The sequence below is a fragment of the Oncorhynchus masou genome, chromosome 20 (genome assembly GCF_036934945.1).
Source record: "Oncorhynchus masou masou isolate Uvic2021 chromosome 20, UVic_Omas_1.1, whole genome shotgun sequence".
NCBI classification, from domain to species: domain Eukaryota; kingdom Metazoa; phylum Chordata; class Actinopteri; order Salmoniformes; family Salmonidae; genus Oncorhynchus; species Oncorhynchus masou.
The window spans coordinates 12,090,750-12,106,661 of NC_088231.1; the positions used below are offsets into that span (position 1 = coordinate 12,090,750).

Sequence of the window (15,912 nt, forward strand, 5' to 3'; positions counted from 1 at the left end):
GACTGAAATAGCTACTGCGTATTAGACTGAAATACCTCTTATCAGACTGAATTAGCTACTGCGTATTAGACTGAAATACCTCTTATCAGACTGAATTAGCTACTGCGTATTAGACTGAAATACCTCTTATCAGACTGAATTAGCTACTGCGTATTAGACTGAAATACCTCTTATCAGACTGAATTAGCTACTGGTTATTAGACTGAATTAGCTACTGCTTATTAGACTGAAATACCGTTTATCAGACTGAAATAGCTACTGCGTATTAGACTGAAATACCTCTTATCAGACTGAATTAGCTACTGCGTATTAGACTGAAATACCTCTTATTAGACTGAATTAGCTACTGCTTATTAGACTGAATTAGCTACTGCTTATTAGACTGAAATACCTCTTATCAGACTGAATTAGCTACTGCGTATTAGACTGAATTACCTCTTATCAGACTGAATTAGCTACTGCGTATTAGACTGAATTACCTCTTATTAGACTGAATTAGCTACTGCTTATGAGACTGAATTACCTCTTATTAGACTGAATTAGCTACTGCTTATGAGACTGAATTACCTCTTATTAGACTGAATTAGCTACTGCGTATTAGACTGAATTAGCTACTGCTTATTAGACTGAAATACCTCTTATCAGACTGAATTAGCTACTGCTTATGAGACTGAATTACCTCTTATCAGACTGAATTAGCTACTGCTTATGAGACTGAATTACCTCTTATCAGACTGAATTAGCTACTGCTTATGAGACTGAATTACCTCTTATTAGACTGAATTAGCTACTGCTTATGAGACTGAAATACCTCTTATTAGACTGAATTAGCTACTGCTTATTAGACTGAATTAGCTACTGCATATTAGACTGAAATACCTCTTATTAGACTGAATTAGCTACTGCTTATTAGACTGAATTAGCTACTGCTTATTAGACTGAAATACCTCTTATCAGACTGAATTAGCTACTGCTTATTAGACTGAATTAGCTACTGCTTATTAGACTGAAATACCTCTTATTAGACTGAATTAGCTACTGCTTATTAGACTGAATTAGCTACTGCTTATTAGACTGAAATACCTCTTATCAGACTGAATTAGCTACTGCTTATTAGACTGAAATACCTCTTATTAGACTGAATTAGCTACTGCTTATGAGACTGAATTACCGTTTATCAGACTGAATTAGCTACTGCTTATTAGACTGAATTAGCTACTGCATATTAGACTGAAATACCTCTTATTAGACTGAATTAGCTACTGCTTATTAGACTGAATTAGCTACTGCTTATTAGACTGAAATACCTCTTATCAGACTGAATTAGCTACTGCTTATTAGACTGAATTAGCTACTGCTTATTAGACTGAAATACCTCTTATTAGACTGAATTAGCTACTGCTTATTAGACTGAATTAGCTACTGCTTATTAGACTGAATTACCTCTTATCAGACTGAATTAGCTACTGCGTATTAGACTGAATTACCTCTTATTAGACTGAATTAGCTACTGCTTATGAGACTGAATTACCTCTTATTAGACTGAATTAGCTACTGCTTATGAGACTGAATTACCTCTTATTAGACTGAATTAGCTACTGCGTATTAGACTGAATTAGCTACTGCTTATTAGACTGAAATACCTCTTATCAGACTGAATTAGCTACTGCGTATTAGACTGAAATACCTCTTATTAGACTGAATTAGCTACTGCTTATTAGACTGAATTAGCGTTTATCAGACTGAATTAGCTACTGCGTATTGGACTGTAACACACGCTCCAGCAGGTATATGTCTCTAGTCACCCCCAAAACCAATTCTTTCTTTGGCCGCCTCTCCTTCCAGTTCTCTGCTGCCAATGACTGGAACAAACTACAAAAATCTCTGAAACTGGAAACACTTATCTCCCTCACTAGCTTTAATCACCAACTGTCAGAGCAGCTCACAGATTACTGCACCTGTACATAGCCCACCTATATTTTAGCCCAAATAACTACCTCTTTCCCTACTGTATTTAATTTATTTATTTATTTTGCTCCTTTGCACCCCATTATTTTTATTTCTACTTTGCACATTCTTCCATTGCAAATCTACCATTCCAGTGTTTTACTTGCTATATTGTATTTACTTTGCCACCATGGCCTTTTTTGCCTTTACCTCCCTTATCTCACCTCATTTGCTCACATCGTATATAGACTTGTTTATACTGTATTATTGACTGTATGTTTGTTTTACTCCATGTGTAACTCTGTGTCATTGCTTTGCTTTATCCTGGCCAGGTCGCAGTTGTAAATGAGAACTTGTTCTCAACTTGCCTACCTGGTTAAATAAAGGTGAAATAAAAAATAAATAAATAAAGACTGAATTACCTCTTATGAGACTGAATTACCTCTTATTAGACTGAATTAGCTACTGCTTATTAGGCTGAATTACTGCTTATTAGACTAAATTAGCTACTGCGTATTAGACTAAATTAGCTACTGCGTATTAGACTGAATTAGCTACTGCTTATTAGACTGAATTAGCTACTGCTTATTAGGCTGAATTACTGCTTATCAGACTGAATTAGCTACTGCGTATAAGACTGAATTACCGCTTATTAGGCTGAATTAGCTACTGCTTATTAGGCTGAATTACTGCTTATTAGACTGAATTAGCTACTGCTTATTAGACTGAATTAGCTACTGCTTATTAGGCTGAATTACTGCGTATTAGACTGAATTAGCTACTGCTTATTAGACTGAATTAGCTACTGCTTATTTGTCTGAATTACTGCTTATTAGACTGAATTACCTCTTAATGTGGTGAATTATGTTTCTCTTTGAGTTCAATATTACTAAGATATGCTTATGCTGTTCTGAGGGTGTCCTAGTTGTGGTATGGATTGAAATGTGGAGTCAAGAGAATGTGTTGTGCATGATTGAACTGTCTTTTAATGGCCTCTTACAAGACTGTGACAGAGTGAAGCGACATGCTAGAGTATCATAAAGAAACAAAAACGGACACAGAGAAGGACAATGTGCTCTTGGTTTTTTACAACAGCCCTCAAAATCCTCACAGAGACACAGACCAGCACTTGAGTCTCTTCAACAACTCACCAACAAGAGAACAACTCATTCCACTCCACTCAATGTGACGCGAGAACGTACCCGTGATCCCCATACACTATTTACAACCCGAGTCCACTTTTTCTCTAAGGCAGATGTTGAAAGCGCCCAGTGAGTTGTCACTATGAAAACACAACATGCCAGTTGTTTTTCAGTAGACGTGGCTACGCAGTAGAGAGAACAAATGAGAGACAGAAGAATTCAGAAAGAATCCCAGAGCTCTGGATTCCATGGCTTTGTCCCAAATGCAACCCTATTCCCTTTATAGTGCACTACTTTTGACTAGGACCCATAGTGGACTATGTAGGGAATAGGGTGCCCTTTGGGACGAAACCCATAGCTCGCGCCACTCTACCCCAGCCACAAAATGTTTATGAAGCACTGAAAGCAGGAAGCCAATCAAACAACTCTGTTGTTGCATGAAAGTTAATCTCTCTTAACAGACCTTGGCTTCAAAGTTTACTTACTCATATTAAAAAGTGTCTGGGTAATTTGGGAACATCAAGCCATCAAGATTTGGTTTAATGGGGATCACCCTTTTTCATCAGCTGATATTGACTTTATGATCAAAGCATAGCTTTCTCATGCAGTTACCAGATTAAAGAAGGTATGGATCATCTGTAGGTTTATTGTCCAGTCATACGATGACATTTACTGGCTGACAATTCATTGAATTTCTCATTGAATATCATTCAACCCAATTGCCATGTTCTACAATTTGATGGAACCCAAAGAAACATTTAGCTAGGCCTATATCTTCCACATTACAGACGAATAATTCAACGGGAGGACTTGATAGCAATAGTCATATGAGAGCAGCAGAGCTGATTTGTGTTTCCTCTTCACACTAACCAACTTCGACAGGCCCAATCAGAGGTAGATCTAGAAGCTTAGAGGTGCGTGCTCTGCTCTACTCCGCTCACAGGGACGGTTTATCCTAAATGGCCACATTTGAGACTCAACCATGGAATAGAATGCCTCCGCTATGCAGTCAGAGACTCCCCAGGTCAGTATGAAACACCAACTGAAGTCTTCAGAGGAACAGACATCAAAACCCTAGAGCTGGACAGTTATAGCGCATGTTTAATATACAGTTGGGGTCATTACTCCTATTGGAGATTAGGACTTTGATTTAAGGGAGACAGATACGTCATTGTGCCGTGGTTAATGTCCGTCCGGATTTAACCATCATTCGGTATCATTCACAGAGGGAGGTGAGGTAGTAAGACCTGGGTTTTGTTTTTCATTGGTTCGACTGCATCAGGGTTGTCACTAATGACTAATATAGGGCTTTCTCTCCTATTTCTCTGCGGTTACATCCTCTTGCATAAAGAGAGTGAGTGATTGAATGAGAGTGAGAGAAAATGAGAGTGAGAGTAAGGTAGAGCGAGAGAAAGAAAGAGAAGAGAGAGCGTGTCCGAAGAGGTAATGAACGTTTTATTTTTTTTCTACCACGTCTCAAGGTTTGTGGTGATCTCATAAGTCACATAAGTAATGGTAGTTATGGGTGACTCCCTCTGCAAATCAACCAGAGTTTGGATGGCAGCTAGATCCTTACTCCCTCCTGTCTCTCTGTCTTATCTCTTCAGATAAGCAGAACATTGGCTTATAATGATCTCTACACAAGACAGAGGAGCTGGAGATCCGTGAGAGACCTTTCTAGCTCCATTAACTACAGTACACTACCTCCCTGACGATCACAGAGACACCGTCGACACATCGTTAATTGCGGTCGACGTCAGCGGGCACAGTGTCAATCTTCTGTGAAAAACTGTTAAAAGAAAAAAGTTGACTTGGATGCCACTGAAAATGTGATTATTTTCAGATTGCGAAGTTGTGGGACCGTTCCAAATCAAGCCAAACTTGATGAATGATTTACTGTAAATGCAACTCAATAATTGACAACTGACATTGATTCATGATTCATGATAAACCACAGTGCAACATTATGCATATTCAAGCATACCCCATAAGGGATACTTAACCAATTATCGGATGTGTTATTGAATAGCATCAATCACTAAAGGCTCATGAATTATGAATTGATAGTTTGTTCAAAGTGGAAATGTATTTTTCTCTTTGTCTGAAGCACCACAACAGCCCCATATGCAAGCAAACAGTCCATTAATGTGTTAGGGTTAGAAAACCTCGCTGTGGTAAACAACTCCACGCGTTGCCATCGCAATCTGGGTCTGTTCATCAGCAAACACATAAACACAGAAACGATAGGAATTTAGTTCCTGACTGCGGCCAAATCTCTCTCTCTCTCTGGAAAATATCCCATTCGTTTATTCGCCCGTGTTGTAAAGAAAACATCTGTTTGCTCCACTGGGGGGAAAATATATTGTGAGGAATTTAGGGCAGGAATGCTCATTCTATTCAATCTATCTCCAATAGTTTGCTGCTGTGATGTCAAACAACATCTCTAGCTTTCAAGTCTGCAGAATACTGGTATGTTCTTCTTATGTACAGATACAGGATCTAAATTTGACCAGTTTCTCACAGCAGGAAAATAATCCTGCAGCAACAGCAAATATAGAGGTTGATACATTTTTAGTTAGGGCAAATCAAGTCGGACATTTTTAAGTGGGAATTACAAACTTTAGAAGCTTTTAAAACCTTGAATACATTACGAGTTTGCATTTCCTGCTGTACAGGAAATTTCCTGCAACAAGAGGATGATCAAATTAAGATCCTACATCTGTAAGCTCTTGAGAAAAGTGTTCCATACCATCCGATCCAGGGGGTTACAACATTAACGTCTCCACACAGACGACTAGCCGAAAATAGAACATTTCACAATCTGTTAACAAGTGCTGACAACTCACAAATGATAGCAACCAGGGATATAATACACATCTGTTTTTAGAACACCTACATGTGTTCAGATCAGATCACATCCTGCCTCTTCCTGGGTTGGGGTCAATTCCATTCCGATTCAGGAAGCGCCTCCTGAATTGACTGAATGGAAATATAACTAACCTTGGTCTCTCAATAAGAATATGGTGAACTGACATGGAAATGCTAAATGTGTGTAATATGTATGTTTTTATGCTTTTAATGTATGTTTTTATGTCTGTTTTTATCCTTTCAATGCCAAGAGTGCCAAAGCCAATTTTATATTTTGTGCAAACCAAATGGGCAATAACGTTTTGTAATGTACACTGAACAAAAATATAAGTGCAACATGTCCCATGATTCATGAGCTGAAATAAAAGATCCCAAAAATGTTCCATAATATTATGCATAAAAAGCTTATTTCTCTCATATTTCTTTGCACAAATTTGTTTATTTCCATGTTAGTGAGTATTTCTCATTGCCAAGATAATCCATCCACTTGACAGGTGTGGCATGTCAACAAGCTGTAGAAGGTCACTCTAAAATGTGCAGTTTTGTCACACAACACAATGCCATAGATGTCTCAGGTTCTGACTGCAGGAATGTAAACTAGAGCTGTTGCCAGATAATTGAATGTTCATTTCTCTACAATAAGCCACCTCCAATGTCGTTTTAGAGAATTTGGCAGTACATCCAACCGACCTCACAACCGCAGACCACGTGTATGATGTCGTTGCTCATGTCAACGTTGTGAACAGAGTGCCCTATGGCATTGGGGCACTCTGTTGGGTTATGGTATGGGCAGGCATAAGCTACGGACAACGAACGCAATTGCATTTTATCAATGGCAATTTGAATGCACAGAGATACCGTGATGATTTCCTGAGGCCCATTGTCATTCCATTCATCCACCGCCATCACCTCATGTTTCAGCCTGATCTGTACACAATTCCTGGAAGCTGAAAATGTGTCTACTCACCGGACATGTCACCCATTGAGCATGTTTGAGATGCTGTGGATCGACGTGTACGACAGCGTGTTCCAGTTCCCGCCGAATTACCAGCAACTTCTCACAGCCATTGGAGAGGAATGGGACAACATTCCACAGGCCACAATCAACAGCCTGATCAACTCTATGTGAAGGAGATGGTTTGCTCTGCATGAGGCAAACGGTGGTCACACCAGATACTGACTGGTTTTCTGATCCACACCTTTTTTTTAAAGGTCTGTGACCAACAGTCACCTGATATCCATAGATCAGGGCCTAATGAATTCATTTCAGTTGACTAATTTCCTATGAACAGTAACTCAGTAAAATCTTTGAAATGGTTGCATGTTGTGTTTATATTTTTGTTCAGTATAATTCCAATCTAATCTCCTCCCCTGTATCTCTCTAGACTCGTTTGAAGCGGATGTCTGCGGGTCAGATAAGGAGTTGGACGAGGAGACGTGCCAGTGTGTTTGCAGGCGACAGCTCCGGGCCTCGGGCGCATGCGGAATCCACCGCTACCTGGATAAGAACACGTGCCAGTGTGTGTGTAAGACGCTCCCATCGTCCTGTGGGCCACACCAGCTTTTCAATAAAGACACGTGCCAGTGTGTGTGTAAGAAGCTCCCATCGTCCTGTAGGCCGCACCAGCTTTTCAATAAAGACACGTGCCAGTGCTCCTGCGCCAGGACGTGCCCCAAGCACCAGCCACTCAACCGCACCAAGTGTGCCTGCGAGTGCAACGAGTCACCCAACAGGTGCTTCCTGAAAGGCAAAAGGTTCCACCAGGCCACCTGCAGGTAAATACAGCTTGATGATGATGGTGATGGTGATGGTGATGATGGATTAAGGATGGATGAGAAGGATTGTTGAAAAGGAGGAGGAGGACGACATGGGGAAAGGTAAAGAATGGAGGATAGGGGTGATGATGACATTCCAAATTGCTACCGGGACAGCCTTTTCTGGTCTTTTCAGAGCATATTTCCATAGCAGACCATATACATTAGCATAGTCATTGGTAATTCAGGTAGCCAGTCAAGACGAAGGACTGAAGGGGGGGGATGGAACATCTCCTCCGTTGAGCAATGTGGAAAGAAGAGACTAAGTGACTTAGAGGAGAGTGTGGTTTGGAGCGTTCCTGACTTATTAATGGCATTCCAGTTCCAGTTGAACCCAGTACTCTACTGGAGACGAGACTAGGGCATAGGGCTCTTGGCCAAAGTAGTGCACTAAATAGGGAACAGGGTGCCATTTGGGACGAAGCCTAGGTAGAAGTCCTATTAGATCCATGCCGCGAAGCCACAAGGCTGTACCACAGCTGTGTTTGCCAAACCCTAAAATGACATGGCCTGTGTAAGACTAACCCTCTCCAGCTGGTGTGTAGCAGAGCCATGCTTCCAGACTCTGGGTAACGGAGAGAATGTATGCGGCCGCACATCTAGAGCTGTGGCGTGTTCTATCACTGACGCCAACAAAACTAGAATGACGGGCTCAAATAGAACGTGAAGAGTTATTATGTCAGCAAACCACTGGAATATATGAATTATGTTAACTGATGACTACAATTGAGGACTCAAAAACATGTCTATTTGCACACAGGGAAACTCATATGAACTGCTATACTATATAGACTACATGGCCAAAAGTATGTGGACGCCCCTTCAAATTTGTGGATTCGGCTATCTCAGCCACACTTGTTGCTGGCATGTGTATAAAATTTAACACACAGCCATGTAATCTCCATAGACAAACATTGTCAGTAGAATGGCCCGTACTTAAGAGCTCAGTGACCTTCAACGTGGCACCGTCATAGGATGCCACCTTTCCAACAAGTCAGTTCGTCAAATTTCTGCCCCGGTCAACTGTAAGTGCTGTTATTGTGCAATGGAAACATCTAGAAGCAAAGTGGTAGGCCACATAAGCTCACAGAACAGGACCGTATAAGTGGTGAAGCGTTTACCGAGTAAAAATCATCTGTCCCTGGTTGCAACCCTCACTACCGAGTTCAAAACTGCCTCTGGAAGCAATGTCAGCACAAGAACTGTTCGTCGGGAGCTTCATGAAATGTGTTTCAATGTCCGAGCAGCTGCACACAAGCCTAAGATCACCATGCCAGGCTTCGGCTGGAGTGGTGTAAGACTCGCCGCCTATGGAGGACTGGAAACGTGTTCTCTGGAGTGATGAATCACACTTCACCATCTAGCAGTCCTACGGATGAATCTGGGTTTGGTGGATTCCAGGAAAAGGCTGCCTGTCCGAATGGAATAGTGCCAACTGTAAAGTTTGGTGGAGGAGGAATAATGGTCTGGGGCTGTTTTTCATGATTTGGGCTAGGCCCTTTTGTTTCGGTGAAGGGAAATCTTAACGCTACAGCATACAATGACTTTCTAGACAATTCTGTGCCTCCAACTTTGTGGCAACAGTTTTGGGAAGGCCCTTTACTGTTTCAGCATGACAATGCCCCAGTGCATAAAGCGAGGTCCATACAGAAATGGTTTGTTGAGATCAGTGTGGAAGAACTTGACTGGCCTACACAGAGCCCTGACCTCAACCCCATCGAAGACCTTTTGGATGTATTGGAACGACGACTGTGAACCAGACTTAACCAGGCCCAACATCAGTGCCCGACCTCACTAATGCTCTTGTGGCTGAATGGAAGCAAGTCCACGCAATGGTCCAACATCTTGTGGAAAGCCTTCCCAGAAGAGTGGAGGCTGTTATAGCAGCAAAGGGAGGATCAACTCCATATTAATGCCCATGACTTTGAAATGAGATGTTCGATGAGCAAGTGTCCACATACCTTTGGCAATTTAGTGTATATATGTTGGTGACATGACATTGCATGACTGGTAGTCATACATGTTCATTTTCCAGATGCCCTCACACACAAATTGGACATAAATCATTTTAATTTCAAAGCTGACAACTGTATTATTTTTAGAAGTCTGCATTGAGAGAAGTCCTGTGAATACAAATCCGCCCAGGGTTGTAAATGAACTTGCAGTCCTGCACATTACACTGCGATAAAAACACTGGAATAAGGGCTGCCCATTTACCAGTGATCTCACTCAGGTTACGCTGCCAGTTCTGCTCCTGTGGTCTTAAACCAGTGCCAGGGTGATAAACTATACCCAGTTAGTCAATATGAGCCCTCGTTAAGGGCTTGGTGTTCATCGGTTACAGTACAACATATTTCACTGGCAAATAAAAGGTTTCACTGCCTCACTGCTGTAAGTTAACTGCTAGTTCCCCCTGCCCGAAGGAACAACCCACAACCAACTACGGTGACCCCTTGTAGCCCCACGTTAATATGATTTATGACTATCCATCTGCAATAAGGATCCAATGTCGGGAACACGGCCGATAGAAGAGAATCCGTTTTTGTTTATTCCTGTTTTTATTTGATACCAAACTTACTAGAAAAGGTGAATTTCCCGAAGAAACTGTGTGTTATTGATTTCGACCCCAACTGAGGGAGTTTTTGTCAGACACCTGAGGGACTTATGTTATTAAAAGACAGAGTATGCCAGAATTGAGTCATTAAAATGTATCTTTATACATATTGTTAAAACTCCTGCACATTACATGATTTAAAGGGAAATTTACAAAAAATGCAAATTCATATTCATCCTCTCCAGCACCACTCCAACATTAACATGTCTGAAAATGGCGCATTTCTGTGTTTTGTAGTAAAAAATATAGAGGGACGTAAGTGTTTTCAATGACATCTTCGGTGTGCATCATGTGATTTTTAACCAACTATCAGCATTGCCTACTATTTGCCAACTAATTGTCTACTAATAGTCATCTAATTGGACGATGATGTCATTGGAAACACATCTTCCTTTTTTTACTACAAAACATAGAAACACAACATTTTCCCATAGGTTGGGGAATTGATGTTGATGTTGGGGTGGTGCTGGAGATGATGAATTGTTTTAAAATGTTCCTTTAACATGAATGGTCTTTGTCTTCCCCTACTGTAGTTGCTACGGACCACCTTGTGACGTGCGGAGGAATCGGCGTTGTGCATCAGGTTTTGACTTCAGTGAGGAGGTCTGCCGGTGCGTACCAACATACTGGAGAAGACAGGATTAACTTTGAGTTCACATTCTGCAGCTGACCTGCTAACCGATTATAACGATTAGAATCTATTATGCTAGCCGCAATCGTGTGGAGAAGTACCTAGCCTGGACCTAGGTCGGGAAATGGTTGAAAGGACACCGAGTTTGTGGGCTACTTTGGAATTATAAAGTGGCACTTGGGACATATTATGGACATATTGATGTGAACCCCAAATATCATGAGAGGATCTAATGAAAAGACTGAAGGATGGGGAGCAATTTTGTATTTGTTTGTTATTCGTATGTCAGATATTGATGATATAATTTATTGCCACTAAATGTTTGCCACCTCTTTGTTTATTGCCATTTCAATCTTTCCAAGAAAATACACTGTGATCAATATGTGTGTATCATGCGATGCCTCTTTAAAATTAAAGTTGTATATTGTTAACTTATTTCTAATCTAGTTTATCATATTGAATTGGAGTTACTGATTGTAAATAACTAATGTACACACGTATCTTACAATTATGATCATAAGGCAGGCTATATTTACACAACAGAAAACTTCATATGAATTTCCATTATGAATTAACGCAAAATAGCATGTCATTTCTGAACTGCCATCCACAGCATACACATTTATGTTAGATACTTGAAAATATACTATATATCACTTTTATCTTTGGTCAAACCACCTCACCAGCAATACTAACATTGGACTCTCAGTTCTAGGATCATGATGATGGGGCCACAAGTTTTCCCAGGTTTGGCCCATTTTATGACATGATGAGGATATCCTATGAATGTAAGTCACCAGTAGGAGACCTCCAAGGAAGGGATACGGTGAACTAATACATGTATCCTGCCTTGTCGATGAATGAATACAACTACTATAGAAAACCCTAATCAGCCAAATGGACAAGTTTATCCAATCTACAGTACAGCAGTATGAAGACCAGTATGAGAATGCTCCTAATCGTCTGACCAAAACTCATTGGACAAGTGAATGAATGTTTCAAAGTCTACCATGAAAGAGACAACGGTCTAAGGACAATTGGTTACTAAGATGTTTCTAAGGTGCTCACTCCGTATGGGTTTAAACAAGAGCAGGTCGAGTTCTTGTTATAGTGTTGAAGTATGTCATGGTCATTTTCTACGTCAACTGCATTTGTATTGTTCCTATGTTTTTCTACTGGAAAATAAATCACCAATTTCGCAAGACGCACAGCTATTCTGAGTTCAGTGTTTGGACTGATGTAACTGACTGTTGAAAGATTATGTGGAAGCAAATACTTCCTTTTTACTTGTCCTGTCTTTTGTCTTGTGTGCAGAGAAACTAGAATTGGATGCAGAAAAGTGTTTGGGCGGAAGGGCAATGAAAGAAGGCAAGATAGATGGACTGTGGGTTTTGGCTTATTTCAACTGGAGAGTTGGAACGCTTTAATCTTGACATGGATATGCAAGCTAGCCACCGGGTTGGTACGTGAAAGACCACAGATGGCACTTAATAAATGTGTATTTATGAGCTTTGGAACTGGCCTGGGTCCACCTGATATTCACGCACACTTTTCATCTGAGCACTGTAAATATAGTAAATCATTTGCTGCTCTTGTCCCACGCCAATGTTTCAGTGTTAGTGTGACGTGTATGTTTTTTTGTTGCTGTGCGTCTGTTCCTGTGTGTGTGTGTGTGTGTGTGTGTGTGTGTGTGTGTGTGTGTGTGTGTGTGTGTGTGTGTGTGTGTGTGTGTGTGTGTGTGTGTGTGTGTGTGTGTGTGTGTGTGTGTGTGTGTGTGTGTGTGTGTGCATGTGCGTGTGCATGCCATATTCCTTGACATTCCCTTTTGGGCCTGCCTCACTACTAGAGGTACCGCTAATTAAGTTATAAAGTATTTCAAAATACATAGCCCCCCAATAATGCCATACATTCATAGTTCCATTGGGAGGGGAGGGGTGAGAGGTAGAATGGGGCTTACTGCTGGTCTCCCCAGTTAAACAGAGCTCCACCTCTTTCTTATTTACACACCAGGTGGGCCCTTGTCCTCTTGAACCCCCAACCCTCACCATTGTTCACTTCACCAGTGTAAAACATCTGGAGCACTTTACCTCCATTACCTCCAACTATTCACTCCCTGTTACACTTTATCCATACTCTCTACCTTCCACCCAGACTCTTTATCTTCCATCCAGACTCTTTATTTTCCACCCAGACTCTTTATCTTCCACGCAGACTCTTTATCTTCCAGCCAGACTTTATCTTAATCCAGACTCTTTATCTTCCACCCAAACTCTTTATCTTCCACCCAGAGTCTTTATCGTAATTCAGACTCTTTATCCTAATCCAGACTCTCTACCTTCCACCCAGACTCTTTATCTTCCACCCAGACTCTTTATCTTCCACCCAGACTCTTTATCTTCCACCCAGACTCTTTATCTTCCACCCAGACTCTTTATCTTCCACCCAGACTCTTTATCTTCCAGCCAGACTCTTTATTTTCCACCCAGACTCTTTATCTTCCACCCAGACTTTATCTTTATCCAGACTTGTTATCTTCCATCCAGACTCATTATCTTTATCCAGACTTTTTATATTTCTCCAGACTCTTTAACTTCTATCCAAACCCTTTATCATCCACCAAGACTTTATCTTTATCCAGACTCTTTATCTTCCACCCAGACTCTTTATCTTCCACCCAGACTTTATCTTTATCCAGACTTGTTATCTTCCATCCAGACTCATTATCTTTATCCAGACTTTTTATATTTATCCAGACTCTTTAACTTCTATCCAAACCCTTTATCTTCCACCCAGACTTTATCTTTATCCAGACTCTTTATCTTCCACCCAGACTCTTTATCTTCCAGCCAGACTCTTTATTTTCCACCCAGACTCTTTATCTTCCACCCAGACTTTATCTTTATCCAGACTCTTTATCTTCCACCCAGACTCTTTATCTTCCAGCCAGACTCTTTATCTTCCACCCAGACTTTATCTTTATCCCGACTCTTTATCTTCCATCCAGACTCTTTGTCTTCCACCCAGACTCTTTATCTTCCAACCAGACTCTTAATCTTCCAACCAGACTCTTTATCCTCCAGCCAGACTCTTTATCTTCCAACCAGACTCTTTATCTTCCAACCAGACTCTTTATCTTCCAGCCAGACTCTTTGTCTTCCACCCAGACTTTATATTTATCCAGACTCTTTATCTTCCACCCAGACTCTTTGTCTTCCACCCAGACTTTATATTTATCCAGACTCTTTATCTTCCACCCAGACTCTTTATCCTCCACCCAGACTCTTTATCTTCCACCCAGACTCTTTGTCTTCCACCCAGACTTTATCTTTATCCTGACTCGTTATCTTCCATCCAGACTCATTATCTTTATCCAGACTTTTTATATTTATCCAGACTCTTTAATTTCTATCCAAACTCTTTAACTTCCACCCAGACTTTAACTTCCACCCAGACTTTATCTTTATCCAGACTCTTTATCTTCCACCCAGACTTTTTATATTTATCCAGACTCTTTAATTTCTATCCAAACTCTTTAACTTCCACCCAGACTTTAACTTCCACCCAGACTTTATCTTTATCCCGACTTTTTATCTTCCAACCAGACTCTTTATCTTCCAGCCAGACTCTTTGTCTTCCACCCAGACTTTATCTTTATCCAGACTCTTTATCTTCCACCCAGACTCTTTGTCTTCCACCCAGACTTTATCTTTATCCAGACTCGTTATCTTCCATCCAGACTCATTATCTTTATCCAGACTTTTTATATTTATCCAGACTCTTTAATGTCTATCCAAACTCTTTATCTTCCACCCAGACTTTATCTTTATCCCGACTTTTTATCTTCCAACCAGACTCTTTATCTTCCACCCAGACTTTATCTTTATCCAGACTCGTTATCTTCCATCCAGACTCATTATCTTTATCCAGACTTTTTATATTTATCCAGACTCTTTAATGTCTATCCAAACTCTTTATCTTCCACCCAGACTTTATCTTTATCCCGACTTTTTATCTTCCAACCAGACTCTTTATCTTCCACCCAGACTCTTTATCTTCCAGCCAGACTCTTTATCTTCCATCCAGACTCTTTGTCTTCCACCCAGACTCTTTGTCTTCCAACCAGACTCTTTATCGTCCAACTAGACTCTTTATCTTCCAGCCAGACTCTTTATCTTCCACCCAGACTCTTTGTCTTCCACCCAGACGTTATCTTTATCCAGACTCTTTATCTTCCACCCAGACTCTTTGTCTTCCACCCAGACTTTATCTTTATCCAGACTCTTTATCTTCCAACCAGACTCTTTATCTTCCACCCAGACTTTATCTTTATCCAGACTCTTTATCTTCCAACCAGACTCGTTATCTTCCATCCAGACTCATTATCTTTATCCAGACTTTTTATATTATCCAGACTCTTTAACTTCTATCCAAACTCTTTATCTTCCACCCAGACTTTATCTTTATCCAGACTCTTTATCTTCCACCCAGACTTTATATTTATCCAGACTCTTTAACTTCTATCCAAACTCTTTATCTTCCACCCAGACTTTGTATCTGTATCCAAAGTCTTTATATTAATCAAGACTCTATCTTTATCCGGACTTGTTATCTTAATCCAGATGCTGGTTGAGAGAATGCCAAGAGTATGCAAAGCTGTGATCAAGGCAAAGGGTGGCTCCTTTGAAAAATATGAAATCAGAATGTTATGTGTTTAACACTTTTTTGTTTACTATATGATTTCATATGTGTTATTTCATAGTTTTGATGTCTTCACTAGTATTCTACAATGTAGAAAATAGAAAATAAAGAAAAACCCTCGAATGAGGAGGTGTGTCCAAACGTTTGACTGGTACTGTATGTATGTCTGTTCAAAGTATGTCTGTATGTTCAAAGTA

At 40.5% G+C, this 15,912-nt stretch overlaps 1 protein-coding gene across 1 annotated transcript in view; it reads left to right on the top strand.

Annotated features, from left to right (window-relative positions):
• LOC135506976 (vascular endothelial growth factor C-like) overlaps window positions 1-12,231 on the top strand; it is a 60,891-nt gene extending 48,660 nt beyond the window's left edge. The window contains exons 6-7 of the mRNA XM_064926418.1: window positions 7,343-7,733; window positions 10,920-12,231. Of these exons, the coding sequence (XP_064782490.1) occupies window positions 7,343-7,733; window positions 10,920-11,031 (503 nt within the window). The 3' untranslated portion in view covers window positions 11,032-12,231. The remainder of the gene's footprint in view (window positions 1-7,342; window positions 7,734-10,919) is intronic.
• Window positions 12,232-15,912: the final 3,681 nt, after the last annotated feature.